The following is a 26,903-nucleotide window of genomic DNA, read 5'->3' on the forward strand; positions in this document are numbered from 1 at the left end:
TCTCTAAGCCTCTTCTGTTTGTCAGAAGGTATTTTAAGCAATGGATGTAAAATAATATTGTGAAGACATAAAGTGTCTCACAGCATTGTTCAAAGCTTTGTCAGATCCTACTGTCTTAGACAATGCTTTCGAAATGTTTCAAATCCTGTGCTTACCTGGTCAGAAATAAATTCTACTGACATGATTAGAACTTCTTTCCAGGTAAATGTGTTTAGGAATGAGGCATTCACAGGAACCCTCTGCCCTATACTGTGGAGAAATTGATGTGTTCTGTATATCCATCAGACCACTCCACAACTTGTGCAACAGGAGTCTTAAATCTGGAATAGATTTTAGCCAGTCTCTCTCTCTCTCTCTCTCTCTCTGTATGCATTGATTGTTTGATTGTACATATAACCCACCCATCACCAAATGGCTGGTTGCAAAATAGTAGTGCACTCATACAAAGAAAATGTTGCACAAGCAAATTCACTGATTTCTGATAAAGTGCCATTTTTACTCCACTAACAGAAAAAGATATGGGAGAAACTGGGGGGGGGCATTTCTTTACTAGAATCTGCCTCTCTAATGCCTGCATGAGTATATAATTGGCAACAGGGGACTGGGAGACTTCTACAGTAGCTTGGGGATTGTAATAATCCTCTTACTAACAAAGTACTTACTAACATAACTAGCTAGTTATGTGCTAACCTGATTCTTGAAACAAAGGGGCCCCATGCAAAAAAAAAACAACCCTCACTTTCCACAGTGCCATCCCTGGCTCAGAAGTACTGAATTGCCTCATCTCTATTTAGGCAGGGATTTTTACGTACACCTAGACAAGATAAAAACCAATTAAATTTACATATAATGTGTAACTTTTATCCCAATTTGTAACCTTTCCCAATTTTATTTTATATAAGAAGTTCACACAAACCCTTCAGAAAGTGTTTCTCTGCCCCTTTTAGTTAATTCACAAATGTGTAGCTTCAGGTCTTTCATCTCTCTTTGTATTTGTCAAATCGATAGGTTGATAGGTATTTCCTATATTAGCCATTGATGTTAGAGCTCTGCATATTAACATGATAAATTAATGAATTGAAGAGTTACTCCACCATAGCACGTCACAATGAAACAATGAATAAATTACCTGTGGGTGTTTGTCACAAGAAGCAAACCCTAAAATTAGAATTGCAAATTTTAAAAGCATTTAATTTCTTTTATAGATCTCCCATTCCTGAGGACTCAGTTTAATGCCGCTTTTGCATTTATAGGAGATACAAGTGCAATGCAGAGATTCTGGAAAACTAAAAATATGACGTGTGATTGGGCAGGGGGGGTGCAGGGACAAGTGCGTTTATCTTCCCCACCCCTAGAGGGGAGTCTGCTCCTACTTATTTTCCCAGTGTTGTGTTTCCCACCTGCAAGTGGGTTGAGAAGCCTGTGCAAGTAGGTCATGTGCTTTATAAGTAAACCTGAAATAATCATTGCTTTTAATCCTTAAGTGGTATGATGAATACCTCTCACAACCTTTTGTTGTGTTGGCACACTATAATGCTGAGCCTTACATTTCGACACTCGGGAACTGCTCTGTGGCAAGTGATGTAAGATTCGGTGATGGTTTGCCACAAAGTGCTTGTACAAGGAGTTGTTCTGAGTGATTAGTACAGCTGGCCTGTGATGTACAGGCATCACCATCTCCTGGAGGGCAATGAAGACAGGGCAGATCTATTGCATTTCTGGATGTAATGCGATGCGTTGATTTCTGGATCTCCAGAATGCGTTGTATTTCATGACTGTATTTCTAGATTTCCAGAGCTCCTGAGTAGGGCTAAAGCAAAACTCCATTAAATGTAAAGTACTATAAGCAGAAACCTCTCCACATCAGCTAATCTGAAGCACCAGCAAGGAAGTAATTTCTCTGATGCTCAGCCTTTGGCATGTCTCCAAAGGGAGGCAATTGCAGAACATTCAGCACCTCTATACCTGTCACCATCATCTGGACTTGGCACACAAGTAATGCAGCAGTGGAAAGGATGCCTTTGGTCATCTACAAAGAACAGGACAGGGTCTCAAATTTCCACGGCTGCCACTATAAGCACCTAGCTAACCAGTAGTGGGGAACCTCTGGCCCATGAGTCTAATTTGGCACACCAAGCCTCTCCATTTGGCCTGAAAGGCTGTTTCAGGCAAGCCACACCCACCCGTCTGTCACTTGATGTCCTATGACATCAGGTGTGGGGAAGGTAAAGCCCCAGCTGCAAAGGAACAAATGGGAGCACAATCTGTGGCTTAGAGGGTGCTCCCAATGGTTCTTTTGCAGCTGCCAACTGAATTTGGCAGTTTGAATTTGCAGTCTGTCGCTGTTGCCCTGCTTTCAGCAGGGATCGCATTCTGTCAGGAGCTCTCGGGTGTCCCTTTTCCACACAGGGTGTCATATAGTGTCAAGTGCCTGCAGGTGAGAGTGGTTTGCCCACTCTTGCCACACCCACTTCTGCCTTTGGCACAGACCAGCCCTGCTCCCCCACCTCTGCATTACATGTGAGACTCCCACAATGGCCCTTTTTAATCCGGAAATGCTACCTGAGGAGGGAGAAGGATTCCTTGCCCACTGATTCTCTGCTCCAAATTGTCCCCCAGTGCCCCCACCTACATTGTTCCAAATGCTCCTGCACAGAAACAAAAGGCAGGAAAGGAGTGAAGCAACCCCTTCTCACCTGGCACTTCTCTGACCCCAATTACTCCTCCAGAAGCAGCTTTTTGTATTGATAAAAGGAATGAAGCATTGCCACAAAGGTTATATTTGCCCCCATGTTTTAATCTGTAGAGCATCGTTCCACAACAGCCGTGCCGGCTGGGGCTCATGGCAGTTGTCGTCCAAAACATCTGGTGGGCACCAAGTTGGGGAAGGCTCCTATAGAGTGACGGACTAAGTAGGGACTCGAGCATAAAAGTAATCAAAGGAAAAGGAATTCTGGAAATGATAACAACTTTTATTCCCTTATCATGTAAAACTCGATCTACACTAAAACGATCCTAACTCAAGCTATTTTCAAGCAGCTCTGACCTCCTAAACGCCACTTTACACTGAGTCAGACTGCTGGTTCATTTCCCCAGCCTTGTCTAATGTCATTGCCAATGGCACACCTCTGGCAGAAGCCTTTCCCGCTTGTGATTATTTATTGGAGATGCCTGGGAGTGAACCTGCATGTGCTCTCCTATCACTGATCTATGTGCCCTTCCCACTCATACTGGCCATTCATTACAATTGTAGAGAAATGAATCTTTTCAGTGGGAGAGCTTGTAGGTATGACTCTGCTGCAGTTTGCAGGCCTTTGCCCGCCAACATGCTGCCATTCTGAATCTAAGGTAAGGTCTGCGCAAGGATTCCCTGAGCCCTCAGTTGAAACAGCTCGCAACTAATTTGTTTTTTTTTTTTTTTTTTCAATAATTTTTATTCAGATTTTCATAAAACATACAAGACAAAATCATAAAACATTCAAAGACAAAAAACAAAATCAAAAATAGTTAAACAAAAAGAAAAAAAGAAAAAAAAAAAACAAAAATAAAAAATAAAGAGTAAAATATTGACTTCCCATTTGTCAAAGATCAAATCAGTTATAAGTCTATAATATATAACAATCCTGTCTCTTAAGTCATATTATAAAATCACTTTCCTCCAGTAGTTATCTTACTTAATCATCAAATCTCATAAACATTACTTTATTCTTTCCACAAAAAGTCAAAGAGAGGTTTCAATTCTTTAAGAAATATATCTATCAATTTTTTTTTCCAGATAAGCATATCGATTAATCCATCTCATTACTAATTATGATAATCTTATTGTCATAACCATAGTCAAAATAAACATTTCAATTAATCCATCACATCAGAATCTGTTAGGTTCAATAATTTCAGTAGCCATTGTTCTATTATCTCTATTAGTTCCATTTTCCATCTTCCATCTTCAGTAGTCTTGTTAAGTCCAGTAATTTCAATATCCAATCTTCCATTATCAGTATTCCATAATAATCTTGCTGTCAAAGCCATAGTCATATAGTAAGAGTCTGATGGGGATTACCTCTATCCCAAATATTTTCTTGCCATCCATTCTGAATAGGTTGCTGAAATACTGCTGTAAAATCATATCTCTGTTCTTTTTTTCAAAATACACTGGGTCATCTCTTAAAAGTTTTTCCATTGTCACATGGCTGCAGTTAATTCCATAGATTTTCTCTATATTGGGCTCCATCACATCATTCCAGTCCAGAAGATTATCCATGCCATTGATAACTTTATCTCTAGAATCTTCATTCATTTCTTCAGAGATAACATTGAGTTCCAAACAATAGATTTTATTTCTAAAGTCCATAGACTCCAAATCTTGTTCCTGTTCCACGTTGGTTCCAATCTCCGGGATCTCCTCTCTCACAGGGACCCCTATTCCAGTCTCCAGGGTCACCTCTCTCACAGGGACCCCTGTTCCAATCTCTGGGGTCTCCTCTCTCACAGGGACCCCTTCCAGGGTCACCTCTCTCACAGGGACCCTTATATCTTTAATCTCCTGCTTCATTTTACTCAATTCAATTTTCATTATCTCAATCTCATCCATTATTTTCTGAAACATAGTTATTTCCAGATTTTCAGCCACTTTCTTAATTGCCATTTTAAAAGAAAAATATAGGAAAACCACTTCTTATTTCAGCAACAATTGGGTTAATACTCCAAACTTGGTGACATCACAGTATAAACAGAGCAGACAGCCTTATCTCTCCATGCTTAAGTAAACAAAATGCAGTTCCCAGGATCGAAACAATTAATGGCGGTTGTCAGGAAACAGATTCGTCAAAATAAAATAGACCAAAAAGAGAGTAGTCTCAGACAATATAATATTCTTCAAAATAAAAATCTGGAATAGAAATCCCTCTTCTGTGTATATCTTTAGAATGCAAATCCAGGACAGCTTTTTGCAACAAAAACAGAGATAAGCTATTAATTAGTGAGTAGCAGAGAGAAGTTATGGCTCCCCAGTGAGATGTCAAAAACCGATCAATCTGGCAAATCTCTTTTAAACAGCAACAATTTAAGTCAAGTAAAAGAAAAATATAGAAAGAAGGGTGCTTGCCTGTTAGTGCGTTCTCTCTTAGAAGATAAGGTGAACGTTCGCTTTATCAGATAGAGCTTGCTGTTAAAAATCCGTCCCACCTTCGTCGGCTGGACCTCGTCCCATAAATTAATGAGATCTGGTCGTCCCAACAAAAATAGGCTTTGAGGTTAATCTCTTCGTTTCTCCCTACCCGGGAGAAGTTTAATCAGTCAAAAAAAAAAGAAAAAACTGACTGATATATCTGAATAAGCTTCTTTTGAGGCAGGAGCCCGTCTCAAAAGCAGGCACAGGCTAAGTCACCCTTCCCGGAAGTCCAGCTCGCAACTAATTTGTAATGCTTCCTCACTCATGTGCAGCAGCAGCTCTGCACGGTTTTTCACAGCAGCCCAGGTCATGTATCGTGCGGTTATAGAGCATTTATTTCTTCTGGTAACAATGAGAAAGTACAGAGCTGCTTTGACTCCTTGATCGTATATGCGGAGGGTCAGGAGACAGAGTCATTTTGATGGAGCATTCTAGGCGTCATCACTTGTTGACATTTTAGTAAAGAGCTTTGCCTTTCAGTATCTCCTTCATTTGCAGAGAAGGCTAAAAACACAAAGCCCTTGCAGAAACAGAAACAAAAACCTGAAGGATTGAAACCTGGATCCTCTATGTAAGTGTTCAACGTAGCGCTCTGGCGGATGTCTCTCTATTAAAATGCTAAAGTGTGGTTGTACAGTGGTACATTTTTTCACCCATGGACCACTTGACAATTGCTGAGGATCTTGGTGGACCACTTCATTGTTTTTCTGCCTGTTGTAGCAATTATAATGTGCTATGCAAAATGCTGTAGGATTTTGACTTGTATTCAAATTGTTTCTTCTATTGCTTATATATAGTTTTTATGTATCTATAAAAGTATTTCTTTATCACCTTGTCATAAAATATCAGGTGGTTGAATTCCATAGTATTCAAATTGTAACTAATAATCCCTAGTTAATTTTAATTCTACAGTGTATAGATGTGGGTAAATTGAACATGTTATGATTGTATTTATATGTGTATTTTAAATTTTAATTATGTACGCCGCCTAGAGTGGCTGTTTATTCAGCCAGATAGGCGGCCTAAAAATAAAATATTATTATAATTATTATTATAATATACTATAAGAAGTAAATTAAGCAATAAAAATACAATTAAAATCAATATGCATATTGAATGTGATGGATGTGTCCGATCCATCTTCAACCACACATCCACAAACATGGACCACCTGAATGAAGTTTGTGGCCCACTGGTGGTCCGCAGACCACAGTGTGGGAACCCCTGTTGTAGTAGACAGTCAGTTATTTTTGCAACAGCTTAATATGACCATGCAGCAGCCGTTATTTGATATAAAGTCTTTGCCATCTCTATGCACAGCAGCCTTGCTAATATAAAGACTGGTCGCTCCTGATATCCAGAAGGACATTTCTGTATTGCATCTGACAAACAGATGGTCTCTGCTGAACCAATGAGATTGGAAATGTTGGTGCTCAAGGGGGAAAAAATCAATAAAAAGTAACACTGAGATGCCAATTATTACTAGTACTAATATGCTTTTTATTTATTTTATTTTATTATTTAATTTGTAACCCGCCATTCCTCCCAGCAGGAGCCCAGGGTGGCGAACAAAACACTAAAAACATTTTAAAACATCATAAAAACAGATTTTTGGTCATCATTCAGTAGACAGGTGCATGTAAGCCGATTGATTTCTGCTGGTGTAAGCCTAAATCTTTACTGGATTGGTGCAGATGAGAATTTGAAGCATTGCACAGAAATATTATTATTATTTCTTATATCCTGCCCGTCCTCCAAAAGAAGCCCAGGGTAGCTAACTATAACCAAACAAATAAAACCAATATACGATACTAACAGTTCAGCAGTAAAATATAATAAAGCAGGCAGCCTATAGTGGAACTCCCCTTCAGCTATGTGCAAAAGGCCCAAATAAAAAAGATCAGTTTAACTGTTGTTGTAGTCCTTTCAATAAGCCTGTAGATCAGCATTATTATCCTCATGTTACTGGGAAGTTGTGTGTTTCTTAGCTCAAAGCACCTGTGAACACATTGTGTCTTCAGGGCCAAATTTAGGCACGCACTTAGCAGCACTTACACAGCTTGTTTTTCCTTCAGTAATTACCAGAGTTCAATTCTCTCTGTGAAGGAAACATGCAGGAAGGCAAAGTTTATCTCTTCCCTCTCTCCCCACAAATGTATTACTGCCAGGCCCAGAAGCAGTGGGTAGTCATGTCGGGCACTGGCCAAGGGCCCCGGGGCTGACCAAGGGCTCCTGCCACTAGCCGAGGGCTCCTGTTGCTGGGAGGGTGGAGCTCTCGCTCTGCAATCCTTGCCAGCATTGAGTTGTGGGCTATGGCAGGAGGTGGCACGCATTGAGGAGCAGGAGCTCTACTCTCCCAGCCATCATCCTCCCCCCTTGCATGCATGTGCAGCCAGCAGGTGTTTAAATACTCCAAGTTGCTTCACCTTGTGCATTAATGTGCATGCTTGCCATCACCCAAGCTGACACATGAGGTGGCACAACTGGAACATATTGAAGTGTGTGGGCACACGAGTGTGCAGGCACACATGGGGGGTGGCAGGCTGGTGCCCACCCTGAGTACAGCAATGCATGCTATGTGGGACTGCCCCTCAGGCTGACCTGGAAGCTGCAGCTAGTGCAAAATGCAGTATTATGCAACTGCTGAAAAATTTCATTGGCTGCCAATTAGTTACCGGGCTAGGTTCAAGGTGTTGGTACTGGTGTACAAAGCCCTACACAGCTTGGGACCAAGACACTTAAAAGAACACCTCATCCCCTACAAATCCATCTGAGCACTGTGTTCTACAGGAGAGGGCATCCTGCAGATACCATCCTGTTAGGTGGTCTGTTCCACATGATGTCAGAACCGGGCCTTTAGTGTGGCGCCACCTACCTTTTGGAACTCCCATTGCATATCAGATAGGCAGCCTCTCTGTCGTCCTTTTGGCACCTGCTAAAGATGTTTCTCTTTCAACAAGCCCTGTAAAATCATTATCCCAGTTGGTATCTGTCTTGGATTCGCATTGATGTTATGTATGCGCTGTTGTTCTTTTGAACTGTTTTTAATATTTATAATAGTTTTTAAAAATTGTTTCTATATATGCAATAGTTTTAACTATTTTTGTATGTGTTATATTGTAAATCGCTTTGGGATGCCTCATAGGAAACGATATAATCATCATCCCATCTGGCCACTGTGGCTCGGAGCCTTAGGGAAAAGGTTTACGCTGCCACTAATGGGGACTTGTTTCCTAGGGCTCCTTCTCACACAAAGGGGGCAGTCTCTGTGCTGCTCTTTGTGGGAGAGTGAAGAAATAAGCCTCCCTCCCTGCTTTCATAGGAGAATCAGACACACACAAACATACACACAAGTGTCTGTAATTAGTTAAGGAAAGACATGGTCACCTGCTGTGTATTAAGCACACGGCTAGTTTGGCCCTCAGAGGAAAAAGGATACATGGAGAAAGAATGCTTCATCCCTTCCTCTCCAGTCCTTTTTTCAGCACACACACAAAAAAACCCTCCCCAAGAAGTTTTTTCACCCATGAGAGAAAAGAGAGCTTCCCTGTATCTTCCCTGCTCCCAGCTCACACTGCATAGTGGAAAAGCAGTGGGGGAGGGCAATTGTGAGCCGAAACCAACTCGAGGGGCAAGAGTTTAACAGCATCACCCAAAACTCCCTTCTGCTCAGAGTCAGCTTGCCCAGGACTGCCTTGGGCAAAAGAAAGAAAGGAAAGGAAATCCAGTCTACATGCGTAGTTTGACCCATGTGAATTCATGGCAAAATGGTTGGGGGGGGGGGGAAGGAATGCAATAATAGGGCAAAATAAGGCACACACTTCAGGAGAGTTAAGGTGTTTATTTGATGCATTGTAGCAAGAAAAATGAATTGTGAATAAATATTTACTGATCATATTAGAGCATGAAAATGTTAAATAACACTATTATATTTCATTAAAGTTGAATACTGTATATATATATATATATATATATATACACATATACATATACACATATACATATACATACATATACATATATATATACATATACATATATATATATATACATATATACACACACACACACACACACACACACACACACACACATATATATATATACATATATACACACACACACACACACACACACACACACACATATATATATATATATAAACAAATAGTCCCTTAAAAGACATAGTAGGTGTGCTGAATGGAAAAGAAAATACTACCATATCATTACTGGATTCCCCATGAGATTCTGGTATAAATGCATTATATTGTTGAACTTCTGACTGACACTGTGGATTTTATTGCTGTTATTTTCCCAACTCTGCAGGAGAGAAAGCGAAGAAATGCATTGGGTCATTGCAGGCTTGTAGATCAAGCAATGCACCCCAAGCTGCATTTTCCCTTTAGCGCATTAATTCTGAAAACTGCATGATATAAAACCCATGTGACGCCTGCTACATTATCCACATCAGGCTGGGAAGTGGAGAAAAAGAGAGCCTTGCTGCAGTTCACTTTCTCCCCATTTAAAGAAGCAGACGGGAATATACTCAGCCTTGGGGATCACTAGTTTGCTAAGTGAGCCCGTCCACAACACACTTATAAAGGGGATGGTGCTCATCCTGCAAAAAAAATATTATTCTAAACAGACGGGAAAGATTTTAAATGAGAGAAAATAGTGTCACTCATCAGTGCCATAGGCACTATATAATTAGTCCCTATGACGTTAAGGCAATCTGATTCCACATATCTTTTGGGTTAGCCATTGGTTGGAAGAAACGCATTTTCCTAGCAACCAGATGTTGCCGATTAAAGGGTGGGAAAGTGTAATTTCCCAGCAACAGAAGTGTTGTCTTGAACAAAGACATCTGGATTGTGCACATACACACACACACTGCTGCCCCTGCAAAAAGATTTGGTTAAGAGCTCTTGTCTCAAGTTCAAAAGCCACATAATAGAAAAGGGTACTGACAAGCCCTTTTAGGGAGAGTTGTTCAGTAGCCAGAGTCTGGAACTTGAAATGCAGAAAGCCCGGCCTCAGGTTCCCATTCATAAAGTTCACTGGACAGCCTTGGGCTATATCACAGCTTCTCAGCCTAGCCACCTTCACAGAGTTGTTGTCGGAGGTGGTAATATGTCATTCTGAGCCCCTGAGGACTAACAAGATGCAAATACAATACTTAGAAACTTGGTTTTTCCCCTTTAGAAGGCAAGGCCCAGATGTTGCTGTACTGTTTTTGTAACTGCAACTGGAAAGAGGGTTCAATCAATTTGTTCCACTTTCTTAGTTGCAGATTTAATAATATGGAACAGAGGTCAGGCTGGTGGGGACAGGACCTTTTCTGCTTTGGTCCCAAAGCTATGGCATTCCATCCCCCAAGATATACATTCACACACACACACACACACAGAGAGAGAGAGAGAGAGAGAGAGAGAGAGAGAGAGTAGTATGTAGGTGGACTTTGAAAACATTTTTGTTCAGGATTGCTTTTAATGACGGAGTTTAATAGGCAGTAGTCGCCGTTTTTAGTCTTATGGCTAGCTGTGATATATTGGTCTGAAATGTTTTAGTGCTGTTATTATATGGCTGTGATTATATTGTTTATATTTTCTGTTTTTTAAAATTGTTTTCAGTGTTGTAAACCACCATGGGAAAGTATTGTATTTTGAATGGCAGCCAATAATTTTTTAAAATAAAAAATAACATTGCTGCTTTGCAGGTGTGCCAAAGCGTTGGGGAGTTTTGGTGCCCTGGTGAGCCAGCCAAGTGACGAGCTCCAAGAAGCACCTCTTCATGTAGCAGCTAAGCATGGCCTTTATGACCACATCCACCTTTACTTGAGGTCTGGTGCTATTGTGGACAAGAAAAACAGCCTGGAGGAGACAGCACTCATTGTGGCTTGTAGAGAAGAAAAGAAAGTGGAGTGCCAAGAGGGCTACTTGGAAGTATGCAAACTGTTGCTTGCATATGGTGCAGAAGTAAACACTGTGGATGAAGAAGTAAAGACTCCACTTCATCAAGCCTGCAGGAATGCTCATCACAGCTTGGTTGAGCTCTTGCTGCAGAGGAAAGCTGATGTCAATGCTATAGATTACAATGGGGCATATCCAATGTCCTGTGTCCTATAGGCTGCAGCTTTCAAACAAGAGCAGAGGCCACACCTCACAGTACAGACCTTGCTAAACCATGGCTCTCAAAAATTATGTCCCACAGCTTTTGTCAAGGTATTTCAGCTCCAGGGTAAAGAATTGTCTCTGTGTTTATTGATCCCTAATTTCAGGGTTGAAATTCTCCATCTCCACTTCAGGAAGTAGAGCAGAGGAAGGCTTCTGACTACAACTTTGTAAAAGACTCATGACTAGTCATTCCAGGGCTAGAGGGAACGTTGGCTTTATTTATTAGAAAGTGGATCATACACTTTTGGGCAGCACTTTGTGTTCTGACCAGATGCAGGCTCTTTTACCCGCATGCACAGACACAGGGGAGCTCCTCCTCCTAGTGTAGTCTCACATCATTAGGGAGTGAGTGTAAACATTGTAGTCATGCAGTCAGAGCCTTCCCCACCCAATCGGCAACTTTCTAAGCAGGGTGCTGACTGGGAAAGACCTGGGCAGCCAGCCCCACCCCTTGCAGGAGACCATTGCGGGAGTCGCACACGTCCTCCATTAGCATGATGAGACTGCACTGGAGGGAATGGTTCCCATGCTATGCCACTGGGCAGTTCCTATATCGAAAAGAGCTTCCAGCCATGAGTGTTGAAAGGGGATTGGAGAACTGATGCAGAACTGTTCAAACATCTGAATTATAATCATCAGTGCTGTACAAAACTCTGTACTCAAAAGTGTCTCTCTAGTAATTTCAGAACTTTTCATTGCCAAATTCACCATTTCAGGCAGAGTATCAAAAATCATTTTGTTATACATTTGAAATGAAATTTATTTATACCATTTCCAAAATGTTGGGTGAATCTTAGTTGTTTATGAAACCATTCCAGATAGGTTCCAGAAAGTAGCAGACTTAAACTACCAAACTTGCACTAATTGGCATCTTGTCATTCTTGAAAGTGTGCACCTTGCCCTTTTAATCCATACTGGAGCGATACTGTAGTCCTAATAGGTACTACAGTGGATGCTCACAATCTTAATCTCTAACTTGTGTTTCTAATTTTAAAAATGAGTGAATTAACCCTCCAAGGCCATGAATCTAGCCTCTTCAAGGGTTGTAATCATCAGTGTTTTAATGATTTCAGGATCTCTGATCCAAAGGAGCAGGTCAGCCCTGCGTGTTAAAGTCTGTACAAGTATTCTGTAATATAGGCATTGTGAGGCATCTAGGGTAGGTTTGCCCTGCTTGGTAAGAACTGCTCAACCCTATTTGACTTAAGTTCTGCGCATGTGAATTGCATCCAGAAGTTTGTGGCTTGAATAAATTGACAGTTTACTTATGTCCCTTTACCCAAAAAAAGCCCAACTCTCCACAACTCAGATATTAGGAAAATAAGGAAAACAAATTGTGGCATGCAAAATAACCCATGGTTTGACCATGGCAGTAGCTACTTCACATGGAGGCTTGGACTGGCTGCATACTGAGAGTCAATGCACCAATGTAAAGCAGCCTCCACAGGTCCAGGGTTGGTCTGCAATGGTCATAGTTCTTAACCCCTCCCTCCCTCCCTCTCTCACACACACACAATTAGATATGGAAACAGAGCAGAATATCCCAGACTTACATGTCTTTTAAAATTTGAAATCATTAGAAACAAAAGCAGCACGGTGGAGGTTAGACAAAACAGAAGCACTAGGTCCCACAAAAATACCTTTACTGTCAAGGGCCAGGGTAAAGAGGCGAGTGTTCAGCATATGGCAGAAGTTATACAACAAAGGTGCTAGATGCACCTCTGTGAGGAGGGTGTTCCACAATTTAGGGGCCGCCACCGAGAATTGTATGTTAATTGTAAATGACTTTTCTTCCGGAAACAGAGTCTGACCTGAACCCTTGAATAGCTGCTGCCAGTCAGTATAGACAATCCTGAGACAGATGCAGAGCTTGGAAAAGTTACTTCTTGAAACTACAACTCCCATCAGCCCCAGCCATCATGGCCACTGGATTGGGCTGATGGGAGTTGTAGTTCAAAAATGTAACTTTTCCAAGCTCTGGAGATGGACCAGTAGTTTGACTTCATCAATATAAGGCAGCTGCCTGGGTTCCACTTCTAATGCCAGCTGTGAACCAGAATGAAAGAGAAGGGTCCATATAACTGTGCATGGCTGCCACAGTCGTCCTAGTTTACCATTATGGTTTTTTCGTTCACTAGGTGCTGAAATCTTGTGCTTCGGTGCCAGAGGTTATTGAAATACTTTACAATTCTTACCCTCATCTTCCCATCTCTGAAAAGTGGGTAGAAGTTATCCCAAAGGAAAATCTCAGGTAATAGCTGTGTGAATTGTGTTGGCTCTAATCCAATTACCCTGTGGATTTGTACTTTAGCAACTCAGGGAGTAAGGTATAACCAGATAAACATGCGTCACACTATAGCCATAAAACGTGTTATGCTCTTTTGTTGAGGATATGGGCTAGGTCGTTTATTTTTATTTATTTGCTTATTTGTATGATTTATGTGCTGCCATTCAGCATGTTTTACCAAAAACATGGTAAAACAGGACAATAAAAATGGGATAAAATGCATTACAACATATTAATATAACAATACATTAAAAAGCCTGGGGAAATGTAGAAAAGTATTTGCCTGGTGCCAAAAAGGTAGCAATGTTGGTTGACTTCTCTAGGGAAGGGATTCCATAAATGGGCAGTCATGTTTCCAGCTCTATGGAAAGACAGAGTAAGCCAGCTAGCCTTTTAAAAATGCACTGCCAAGGAGTCCTTTCTCTCTCCTGGGAACCACAGCACTGACCTTTGAAGTCACCGCCTGATATACCGTCTGGCTATGTTTACCCAACAGAAGAAGAAAAGCACTCTGCACATTTTCAGGAGAATTCCCCTCTCAGTAGTCAGTAGTGGAAGGTGGGGGATGAGTTACAGTTTGCGTCCCAGCTGATATACACTATACAGAATACTCTCTATCCCACCAGTTAAAACAGCTAGACTGGTGAGAACTAGGGAGAGGGCTTTTTCAATTGTGGCCCCCACTTTGTGGAACTCCCTCCCAAATGATCTCCGCCATGCCCCTTCTATGATGAGCTTCCGCCGGGCCTTGAAGACCTGGCTCTTCAGGCAGGCTTTTGGGGTGGGTTAGGTTTTATTCTTATTGTTGAGATTTTTAACGTTTTAATGTATTTGTATGTTTTTATTTTGTACTTCGCCCAGAGTGGCTGGACAGCCAGCCAGATGGGTGACTAATAAGTTTAATTAATTAATTAATTAATTAATTAATTAATTAATTAATTAAATAAATAAATAAATAAATAAATAAAATACTGAGCATATAAAGCTGCCATTGGTCTGCCTAACCAGTCCTGCCTTCTCTGACTGACAGCAGCCCTCCAGAATCTTAGGGAGAGCAATCTTTCTGTTTAGCTTCTACCTGAAATTAACTGGTGCCCCAGTGCCAGGAAAGCCTGTACTCTGCTGCTGAGTTATGGACCCTCTGTGACATTTCTAGAGATATGGAGCCAAGACCCTTCTCAGTGTGGAAGAGGAAAGGATCAGAACCTGTAGGCCTAAGCCAACGCACAGTCCTTGACGCACAGAACAACACCTTCCACAGAATATTCACGTTGCAAGGCGAGCACCAGGTTTCAGAAAAAAACAGATCTCTTGGTGCTTGAAACCAATTAGTCCCACATCACTGATCTTTTGCAATAGGCATCCTCAGGTTTAATACTGCTAAAAAACATTTGCAAACAACTGTACAGTCCTCATAGCATTTAGTGGCAGACTAACAATTACCTGCCTATGTGCAGTTTAGTAATCATGCAACTCAGCAAGGGTTCCTCATCTATCCAGTCTCTCCTTGTTTACCACTCCACAGAAGAAACAGTAAAAGGACAATTTCTGCTCTCCTTCACAACCAGGCGCCATTTTCTTAATTTCTTTCCAGCTAACTAACGTATCACTAGTCATCTCCTAAAAGAACCCCTTCCTAAGGTAAACAGAACTGCCCTACAAAACCCAGTTAATCACACTCCCCACATCCTAATGAAGCCCCCTCCCTCTCCTCAAGTATCAGATAGTTGTCTCCACCTCTGGATCAATCTTTCCTGCAACCCTGTAACCAGCCTCCCGTGTTAGGTGGGGCACCCACATTTCCAGGTGAGGTATTTGGGGTTGAGAGGTGCATAGCACCAGCCAGTCTCCCCCCCTCACTGGTGGAGAGGATATGAGGGTCAGGCCAGGGGAAGGAAAAGGCAGCGGCCTTCCCCCTTACTCCTCCTCCATGCAGAGAATGTGTTAACTTACATGAATGAAGTTTAATCTGTTGAATTGTCTCACTCTTTTTTGAGAGATCCCCAGGAATACCAGTCTCAAAAGCTTGACTTTGCCTATAGGTACAGTTCCCTTCACCTGTGTTCTGTCCATGTATTCTGATTCTTCATGAACTGAACTCCTTTGGTAAAGACAGTGAGCTCCTGAGCTTGGCTTTGATGCTGCATCAGGTATCTCAGTTTTAGACTGCACCTGAACAACAACCTTATCCATACTACAAGTTTAGGGAAGGGCAGGGAGAAAATAAATATTATAGATGTGCTTGTTAACTCCTTCCTGAGAGTCCCTCTTTCTAGTCTTGTTCCTGGCCTTTAGATTTTCCTTCCTGTTGGACAATCACGGGAAAACTTTTTAACTGGCTGCTATATCAAAGAATTATTTTTTTACTGGTTCCTGGGTTGATGTGTTTTGTCCAGAAACCCTGACAAGGCCCCATGCTGAGCTGCACATATCGGGAAAATACATATTGGGAAATACATATTATTATGTATATTATGTACACAGTAATCTTCATTGTTTTTAGACTTTTAATGTCTAGGTATTATATGCCTATGTTGTACGTCGCCCAGAGTGGCTGGACAGCCAGTCAGATGAGCGACTAATAAATTCTATAAATAAATAAATAAAAATAAAATAATATTTATATTCCTCTTGGGCTATTTTCATCCTTTGCCATCAAGTAATCAAGAAAAAGAAGAAAAATAGCAGCTTACTATGAATATAGTGAGTCCTTTAAAAGAGTAAAGGGTAGCCATTTTTTTCATATTACTTTATCTCATTATTTCATCCTTTAGCAATAAGCACCCAATCCTACTTTAGCCATAATAACTGCAAAGCAAACTCTTACTGCAAGTAAACAAACATGCTCTCTGATTGCTGGCTGAGTAGACAGCACAACTGAAACTGAAATTGAAAAGCAGAGCAAAGGAAAGTCCAAGGGGTAGAGTCTAACTCTAGCCAACAATACAAAGTTCTAATATTTAACTCTTCAAGGGTCATGTTACTACATAGGCTGTTTTTATCAGGGTCACTTAAGTAATGATAGGGTGATTGTAATCATGAAAAATCCACCCTCAGTGAGGGAAAGTCTTGAGTGAGCAGACTTTGGGGGGCTCTTCCAGGTGAGGCTTTTGTTGTGCACTTGCCCTGCCTGATTCACTGAATTTTTCAGAAGGTCCTATTCGTAAATTGTTCCTGTTCTTAAAACAAGTTGTCATTCTTTAAATGGAGATTGTAATTGTCTGTCATATCACTAATTGAAAAGAAGCCAATTTCCCCCCCAAAATATCCTAGTTAGGGTAAAGCACTAGGAGCAATCCCATTTGCCCCCCTCCCCATCTGCAGGCTGGCTTTCCTGCCTGATTGTATGGAAGCAGAAGAAAAAACTGCTGGTCTCCTCTTGGCTCCCGGCCAGTAAAGTTCCCCTCACTCTCATCCAGAATCTGTTTATGGCACTCTCAGGTTTTTTGAAGCATTCCATTTTCATGTTTAAGGCTGTAATCTTAAACACACTTATCAGGGTGTAAGTCTCATTAAACACAGTGGGAATTACATCTGATCTCAGTAAACATGCATCGACTTGGAGCATTTTACATTGTGATTCCTGCATTTACTTCTTGCTCACTACTAACGCTTTCACAATGCTTCACTTCTGCCATTTCCTTCCAAATCCTCCTTTTACGTGCTCTAAACATCCAAGGTCAAGAGAATTTCCTCTAAAATAAACATTAATTAGGAGGTTTTGGATGGTTTTCAGAATCCACCGTGTACATGTGGTGCTTTGTAGATAGCACCTGAGCTTTTAATTATCTAATCATTTTTGGATGGTTTTCTCCAGGGCATTATGAAGAAAGCTTCCTGGAACTCTCAGTACTTCTGTGAGGGGGAAACAGAACAATATATTGTTTTACTCTCTCCATATTACAGAGTGGCAGAAAGTATCAGGGGAGAAATTTGATTCAGTTTGCATTTAAAGCCAAATTTAGCAAATGTGCCCTTTCCAAAACACAGCCATCCTTTGAAATTCACACTCATCCGAATTTTGCAATGCAGTTCCCCAACCAAGCAATGTTTACAAAAATGCATATTTTAAGGGAAAGTGTGCACAGAATGAAGTATATTGGTGAAAAGTGTCATTCAGGCAGTCTGTGAGGGGCGCAGCCTTGTCAGAGTAATTAGCGATGAACTGATGGTAGCAATTGGCAAACCCCAGGAACTGCTGAAGATCCTGCTTCATTTTGGGAGGCTGCCACATGAGAACGCTGTGAACCTTGTCTGTGTCCATGTCCACTCCGGTGGGAGAAATGCGGTACCCCAAAAAGTCAATGTGGTTAATTCAAAGCTGCACTTCTCCAGCTTGGCGTAGAGGCAATGTGCCCTGAGACGTTGTAACACCACCCTCACATGTTCATCATGTTCAGCTGGAGAGTCCGAATAGATGAGGATATCATCCAAATACACAATCATGAACCGGTCCAAATAATCCCTAAATATGTCATTCATAAAGCTCTGGAAGACCTCTGAGCTATTGGATAGACCAAACAGCATGACCAAGTACTCAAACTGTCCATATTGGGTCTTGAAGGCTGTCTTCCACTCATCCTACTCCTTGATTCATACCAGATTGTAAGCTCCCCTCAAATCCAGCTTGCTATAGATCTTGGCCGACGGCAGTCACTCCAGCATCTCCGTGATGAGCAGCAGGGGGTAGCTGTTGGGAATGGTGATGTTGTTCAACTCTCGATAATCATTACACGGGTGTAACTCCCTGCTCTTCTTCTTAACAAACAGCAGAGGGGGCCCAGCCGGAGACTGGGACGGTCAAATGAAGCCCCTCTTGAGATTAGTTTCCAGGAATTCCCTTAGCGCCGCCAACTCTTTGCCCTGATCTACAAAGAGTAGATCTGCCCTGAAGGGATGCATGCCCCTGGCATCAGATTTATGGCACAGTTGTATGGTCGGGGGGGGGAACTGATGGGTTTTTTTTTTGTCAAGTACATCTCAGTACTCCTCATACTCGTCTGGCAAGACAACTCCCTCCTGCAGTGCGACTCTAGCTACAACGTCGAGGGGAGGCTTCTTCCGTGGTTGGCAGTGCTTCATCCACTGCTTCATCCCAGAAGATCATGAGATTGTGCTGAACCAACCAGGGCATTCCCAACACCACTGGGAAATGGAGCAGGGACGCCACATAGAATGATAGTCTCTCCATATGTCCTGGGATTTCCATTCCCAGCATCTCCGTCACCCTGATAACAGTTCTTGACTTTAAGGACTGCCCATCAATGGTCTTGACACACAAGGGCTTCTTGAGCATCTGAGTGGGCACGCCATGCTCCTGGGCAAAACTCCAGTCCATAAAACTTGAGGAGGCCTGGAGACTTCGCCCTGAAGGAAGAGTCAACTGAACTGACAGGTGAAGGGCGGGCTGCGACGGGAGGGGCTGCTGGCAAGGCCGCAGTGTCTGCTTCGCTCCCAACTCTTCAGCCTCTATGAGAGCTGGGATTTGAAGTTTTTCTGCGTCGGAGCTCTTTCTCCTTCGGAGGAGCATCCTTGGGCCAGGTGCCCACCTTTCCTGCAGTACAAACACAACCCCTCCCTCCTGCACTTCTCCTTCTCCTCCTCCAACAGGTGTGGTCTAGCCCCTCCGATTTGCATGAACTCCACCCCCCACGAAGTTGAGGTTCCCACGCTAGGCAGGAAACAGGCACGAGGAGAGATGTGGGAGCCTGAGAACATGGAAATTCCTCCCTGTGCTCCAAGCAGCAACCTTCAATCCGACTGTTTATCTGCAGGCATAACTGGATCAGCTCTGTCAGGCTGCCAGGTGGGGAGATGCGCGCCAATTCATCCAGCACCTCCACGCTAAGTCCGTTCCAGTAGAAGTACATCAGAGCAGGGTCACTGTAATCCATGTCCTGGGTTAGGACGCGAAACATGTTAGTATAAGTCTCCACGGAGCCCTTCCCCTGTTTCAGGGCTCCTGGCTGTCGGGACGACATCTCTTCACGTTGAGGGTCACGAAACATCTCAGCCATGGCTGCTACGAAGGCTCAGGACAGGATGATTTCTCACCAAAAACGGGGTAGCCCACTTGGCTGCTTCCCCTTCCAAGAGGCTGATGATAAAAGCCACCTTCACATCATCATTCGGAAACTCGGCTTGTCGTACACGTATGTACAGTTTACACTGGGCAAGGAACGTGGCGAACTGGTCACTCTGGTGCCACACCTCCTTGGGCACCTTGGTTAATCAAGGCTCAAGGCTCAAAGGTTTTGATTCTCAAGTTGGAGATTCTGGGGTCTGCGCCTGGGGTGCGACAAAACCAAAAGAACAAATATGTATTATATTAGGATGAATTGCTTGCAAAAATGTGTATATTAGTCAAAACTGCACATAAAATGTATTAGGACAAATTCACACTAAAATGCTGAAGAATTTTCATGAGGATTTTCTTTTTTAAAAATTGCAAATTGCTGCAGAAATGTGGAGAACCAAATTTAAGATTAGAAAAATGAGAAAATGGGGTGTGTGTGTTTATGTGTGTGTGATTTCTGTTTATTTATGACAACACAAACTGAGCACAGGGAAGCAGACAAGGCAGGAATGGCCTGGGATGTGGGTGGATAAGGGAGCAGGGGTGCAACACCCCCATCCCCAAGAACCTTGATAGGCTGCTAACACAGAGCGATCCTAGCCTGAACACTAGGCTGCTGGGTGAGTTTCCCTTCTGCCCAGTTCTAGAAATATTAAACTGGAAGAAGCTTTAGATTTACTTTCCCAAATCCCGGAAGAGACAGAACTTAATAAAAACTTTCCAAAATATTCCTCAGAACACATGGGGGTAACTTAACACCCTTTCAGCCTGGCATGAGGAAAATATTTTAACAAGAAATTCTTTTTAAACTACAGAAGCCAAATGTCCAGATATAAAGTATATTTGGAGGGCAAAAGAAGGAAAAAAGAGAAAGCAACAATCACACAAAACAGACTGAAAATGAAATCAAAAAGTCAGTCTAAATTAGCCAATTACATGTTAAATGCCAGAGCAGAGTCTTGGGTTTCAGAAAACGTGCAGAGCTCCTTGCAGTTTATTTGGTCACCTGGTTGGATGGCTCCAACAGATGGAATACTGAGGGGATGCTTCACCTATTTGTGGGAATTTATTATCAGTACAAGCTGGTCCCTTGGCAGAGACAGATTGTTTGACCCAATCCAAATATATCTCTGGTTTCGGTAGTCTAGGTGGCCAATCAGAAAGAGACCAGGTCTACCTCTTAAATGATTCTGCATTTATATTTCAAAAGGACCAGCCAGTTCAAATTAGCTGGCCCATTGTAAAAACAGAAACAGCCTGGGGATATGTAATGTAAAATAAATCGATAAAGCCCAGGACATACTGATTCAAGGCTCACCACAGAGGTGCCAGATCATAGACCTTCAAGGTACTGTTGGTCTGATCAGAATATAGGAGCTTGTCACACAGGTAAAAATGTTGTTATTCTGCTATGTCATGTGAAGATTTTCTGCCACTGGATTCTTCTGATTTTGTTACATAATTTACTATATGTGTTACACTAAGATTTGAGTTTGAAAAAGTTTAAACTGTTTTATTGACTGTTTTATTTATATGTTAAGATGGATGTAAGTTAAGTGGTTAATACGCATAATAACCTGCCATTCACCAGCCTCATGGAGAGTGCGCACATTAACCTTTCATGAAGAGGGAATTGTGCACATTTCACAGTCAATATTCATAATCTCCAACAGGCCTATGAAAATGTGCATTTTTTACCAAACTTTTGTACATTCTCTACTTATTATGCATAATCTCCAATAGGCCTTGGGGAATGTGCAGATCTCAGCTGAATTTTGTACATTCTCTGACCATTATGCATAATCTCCAAGATAATGTAGATATCCTCACTGCATTTGGTACATTATCTGGGCAATATGCACATTATCTGGGCAATATGCATAATCCCCAAGAAACATGCCTTTTTTCAGAAGTGTGTCATTTGCACGCACACACACCAGAATGCTTCTGGCCCATTGCCTAATCTTACATGTTCCACAACATACCCTCAGCAGAGCAGCAAGAAAGGAGGGGGCTCCAGATTAAGTTTAACATTTTTCTGCAGTCCAGCTCCCTTTTCACCATTCTCACCTGTTTTAAACCTTCCCTCCCATTCCCCTCATGATTCAGATGGAAAGTGCCCCCCCCAGCCCACTTGCTGCTATTAAGCTAAGGAACAAGCTTAATAGCAGCATGTGGTCAATCATCATGGGAATTGCAGGGGAGGGAAGATTTAATCAGCTCAGGAACGGATGGGAGAGAAAGAGTATGAAGAACTTCTGATCCTACCCGCTACCGTTTGTGGCCTCCACAAACTGCTGGCAAATTACCTGCCCCTCTGCCGTTCATCCTGGTCAGCATGAAATGATCTCAGTTCCACTAACATTTTGAGGGGTAACCCAATAGTATTGATGATTTACCCCATGTTGCTATTAAGCTTTTCCCTTCGCTTAATAGCAGCTGGTGGGGAGGAAGGGTAATTTCCATCGGAATCACAAGGGAAGGGGAAAGAGAGATTTCAGCTGACAGCCAGCTTATGCTACCATAATATCAACATAATTTAGTCAGGATCCCAGCACAACCATTGAGGAGAAAACACAACCACTCCAAAAATATCTGGCAACCCTGTCAGCCACTCATCCAGGATCCATGACACTGCCGGCTCCCAGACATCACAGACTAGAGCTGATCTGTGCAAAAGAAATGGGGAAAAACACCCACTGATGTCACCCCATCCCGTCACACACACACACAGCACCATCTGCCGGACACAAGAGATACCACAGTACCTCCACTTCATGAACAACCCAAGCATCCAAGAATCCCCTGCCTGTTCTCGCACATGCACACTACTTACCTGTACCATCATTGCCTTGTCTGTTCCAGTAGAGTTGTGTTGGCAATAGGGATACAGTGGGGTAGTGTGTCCTGCTGGTGTACCTCTGATGTTTCCATGACGTATCCTCACTTGATACACCTACCATGAGTGTGTGCAGGAGTGGGGAGGTGTCTTGTCAATTCCAAATGTTTCTTTAGCCAGAGTATCCGGAGTATAGGATGGCACCCTGAGACAGAGACAGCAACTGTCGCACTCTATCAGTGCATCACACTGGCTTTTCTTCAGGCTGTACCAAAGCAGAGAGAAAGTACCATTTGGCATAATCTAAGAATGTGCCTACAAAAGTATACTCACACTTATGACACTCTTTTCAGCCTCTATGCTGCGAAAAGCAATGCCTTGAGTAATGAGCTTCATGCACAGAAGCTACATCTGTACAATTGGGTGTCTGAAATTCATATCACTCAAATGTTATCTACCTTGTTGTCAGATGAGTCTTTCCTTGCAATGCTTCTGTTTCTGTCTGCTGCTTGAGAGGTGACATATAAGAAATTGTGTATTCCAGGGAAAGTGAAAACACAGCCATGTAATTGTTGTCATATATCCTATGATATATGATGAGTAAGAATGTAATTGCTGTTGAGGGGCAGTTCTCATCTCCAAGGTAACATGGAGGGGGAGGAGTATAATAGGGATGTGCACAATTCCCTCTTCATGCTTTCCTCAAATCCCTGCCATTGTTTAAAACTAAGACTTTTTCTCCTGTTTTTCTCCATCCCTGTTTTGCTCAAACCCCTGCCACTGTTTAAACTGGTGTGTGTGTGAATGGGGCTGCAGAACTGGAAGGGGAAGAGGCATGGAAATGGGTGTGGCCTGCATGCAAGGGAGCTGAGAAAAGGAAAAATGGGTGACGGTGAAAACTCTGTGTGTGTGCGCAAGGGGGGGCAGCAGTATCAGACCACTCCTGAAGAGGTCCTCCCTGGACCCAGAAAATCTGAATAACTATAGGCCGGTAGCAAATGTTCCATTCCTGGGCAAGGTCCTGGAACGAGTGGTAGCAGGCCAGCTCCAGACACTCTTGGATGAGACCAATTATCTGGATCCATTTCAGTCGGGTTTCAGGCCTGGTTTTGGCACGGAAACAGCCTTGGTCGCCCTGTATGATGACCTCTGTCGGGAGAGAGACAGGGGGAGTGTGACTCTGCTGATTCTCCTTGATCTCTCAGCGGCTTTCGATACCATCGACCATGGTATCCTTCTGGGAAGACTCACGGAGTTGGGAGTGGGAGGTACTGCATTGCGGTGGTTCCACTCCTACTTGGCAGGTTACCTCCAGAAGGTGGTGCTTGGGGAACATTGCTCGGCACCCTGGACTCTCCAGTATGGGGTTCCGCAGGGGTCAGTTCTGTCCCCCATGCTGTTCAACATCTACATGAAACCGTTGGGTGTGGTCATCCGGAGCTTTGGACTGCGTTGCCATCAGTATGCTGACGACACACAGCTCTATTTCTCCTTTTCATCTTCTTCAGGTGAGACTGTCAATGTGCTGAACCGGTGCCTGGCTGCGACAATGGACTGGATGAGGGCTAATAAACTGAGGCTCAATCCAGACAAGACTGAGATGCTGCTAGTGGGTGGTTCTTCTGACCAGATGGTGGATGTCCAACCTGTCCTGGATGGGGTTGCACTCCCCCTGAATGAGCAGGTTCATAGCTTGGGGGTTCTCCTAGAATCATTTCTGTCACTTGAGGCTCAGGTAGCCTCAGTGACACGGAGTGCCTTCTACCAACTTCGGTTGGTGGCCCAACTATGTCCGTATCTGGACAGGGATAACCTGGCTTCAGTTGTCCATGCTCTGGTAACCTCCAAATTAGATTACTGCAATGCACTCTATGTGGGACTGCCTTTGAAGATGGTTCGGAAACTGCAGCTTGTGCAAAATGCAGTGGCCAGATTGGTAACAGGGACCAGAAGGTCCGAACATATAAAACCGATTCTGGCCCGCTTGCATTGGCTGCCTGTATGTTTCCGAGCTCGATTCAAGGTGCTGGTTTTGACCTATAAAGCCTTACATGGCTTGGGACCACAATACCTGATGGAACGCCTCTCCTGATACGAATCCACCCATACACTACATTTAAGATCAAAGGCCCTCCTCCGGGTGCCTACTCCAAGGGAAGCTGGGAGTCTGGCAACAAGGGAGAGGGCCTTCTCAGTGGTGGCCCCCAAATAATGGAATGATATTCATGACGAGGTGCGCCTGGCGCCAACACTGTTATCTTTTTGGCGTCAAGTCAAGACTTTCCTCTTCTCCCAGGCATTTTAGCATGTGTTTTATATTGTTTTAAATTTTTAAATTGTATTTTAAATTGTTTTTTTAAAGATGTATTTTAAATTGTATTTGTTTTTAGTTACTGTAAACTGCCCAGACAGCTTCGGCTATGGGGCAGTATACAAGTATGATAAATAAATAATAAATAAATAAATGGAGATGGTCTTTGTGCAAGGGGGCATTGAGAAAATGGGGGGGAGGGAGGAAAAGGGGTGAAGGTGAAACGGGACAAAGTGGGTTGAAAAAAGGAGGTATGGGAATGGGGTAAAGATGAAAATGGGTACAAAAGGGGCTGAAGAATCGTGGTGTCTTCATAAGTGGACAGGATGAGGGTGCTGAGATGATAACGTGTGGGAGGAAGCAGAGGTTACCATGTGGGTGGTCTGTGTGGAAGGGGGTTGCAGAAAAGGAGGCGGGGGAGGCATCATGGACATAGGGCTGAAGGTGAAATCAGGGGTGCAAAGTGGGGCTGCAGAACAGAAGATAGAAGTGGCTTCAGAAAAGGTGAAAAGAGAGCTTAGTAGTTGCATGTGGTGAGAAGGAGAAGCTTTAGGGGGTTATGGTGGGACTGGTGGGGGTTGATGAGTGGAGTGAGCAGGGCACAGCCCCTTGCGTGTGTGTGTATAAAATCACTGTTCACCTTCATACAAACCTTGTGATAACTACTCTTATTTTTTAATTTTTATCAAAAGAATTATGCTGGTGGTCATAATCATCAGTTGACAGATACCTAGAAATGTATTGACTACTAACTCTGGTTAAAAGCCTCTTTTTCAGACTTTGCAAACTGACCTCCCTTCTCTTTCAGAGGCATCGGCCTTTCTATGAGTCCTTCTCCAATCAGATGTACACAGTCCGGTGTCTGCAACATTTGTGCCGCTATGCCATCAGGAGAAAATTTGGTAGTAGGTGCCATTTTCTCATTCCCTCACTACCTGTTCCCAAACCACTGCAAAATTACTTACTGTTAGAACCTGAGGGAGTCCTGCTTTGATGCCTCCAGATCTCACAATTATACCTTGGTCCTCATTGGTGTATGACACCTGATTTGCTCGTGAATAAAGGTTTTATCATTTTAATTATAAATAAGTGGTTTCAGGGGTAACCACAGATTGTTACAATGAGTTGAAGCTTTTATTTTACCTTGTACATGTTTTGATGCAGTTTTTGTTTGTCGTTTCACAGATTTCTTATTTAATGATCTGTTTTGTTGTTATGTGTCTTCAAGTTGATTTCAACTTATGAAAACCCTATGAATCAGCGACCTCCAAGAGCATCTGTCATGAACCACCCTATTCAGCTCTTGTAAGTTCAGGCCTGTGGCTTCCTTTATGGAATCAATCCATCTCTTGTTTGGCCTTCCTCTTTTTCTACTCCCCGCTGTTTTTCCCAGCATTATTGTCTTTTCTAGTGAATCATGTCTTGTCATGACGTGTCCAAACTATGATAACCTAAGTTTCATCATCTTAGCTTCTAGTGACAGTTCTGGTTTAATTTGTTCTAACACCCAATTATTTGTCTTTTTTGCAGTCCATGGTATGCACAAAGCTCTCCTCCAACACCACATTTCAAATGAGTTGATTTCTCTCTTATCCACTTTTTTCACTGTCCAACATCCATACATAGTGATCGGGAATGCCATGGTCTGAATGATCCTGACTTTAGTGTTCAGTGATACATCTTTGCATTTGAGGACCTTTTCTAGTTCTCTCATAGCTGCCTCCCCAGTCCTAGCCTTTGTTGGAGAGTTGCAATGCTAGGAACGGGGAGTTCTGAGCGAGCTTATGTGTGTGTGTTTGAATCCTTGCTAAAGATTCTACCTTCCCTGCAAATTAGTCAGACAGAGACTTTAAGCTTTAAAATAAGAAATAACTACTTTATTCTGGAAGTACATACTTGGTAGGAAAGAGTCCTATATCTAGCTAACTAGCTAAATTGGAGCTGCAAATACTGAGCCCAGTGCTTGCCCTCATGCTTGGAGGAGAGGGAGAGACAAAGGAATATGTCTGCTCCCCTCTCAAGAGAAAAAAGTAAGAAGGAGGGAAGG

The 26,903-nt window shown here is 42.7% G+C and overlaps 1 protein-coding gene across 1 annotated transcript in view; it reads left to right on the forward strand.

Annotated features, from left to right (window-relative positions):
• ASB18 (ankyrin repeat and SOCS box containing 18) overlaps positions 1 to 25,850 on the forward strand; it is a 46,857-nt gene extending 21,007 nt beyond the window's left edge. The window contains 3 exon segments of the mRNA XM_061607503.1: positions 10,887 to 11,391; positions 13,482 to 13,587; positions 25,657 to 25,850. Of these exon segments, the coding sequence (XP_061463487.1) occupies positions 10,887 to 11,391; positions 13,482 to 13,587; positions 25,657 to 25,850 (805 nt within the window).
• The last annotated feature ends 1,053 nt before the right edge of the window (positions 25,851 to 26,903 follow it).

Source organism: Rhineura floridana, chromosome 2 (genome assembly GCF_030035675.1).
Source record: "Rhineura floridana isolate rRhiFlo1 chromosome 2, rRhiFlo1.hap2, whole genome shotgun sequence".
In the NCBI taxonomy this organism is placed as follows: Eukaryota; Metazoa; Chordata; class Lepidosauria; order Squamata; family Rhineuridae; genus Rhineura; species Rhineura floridana.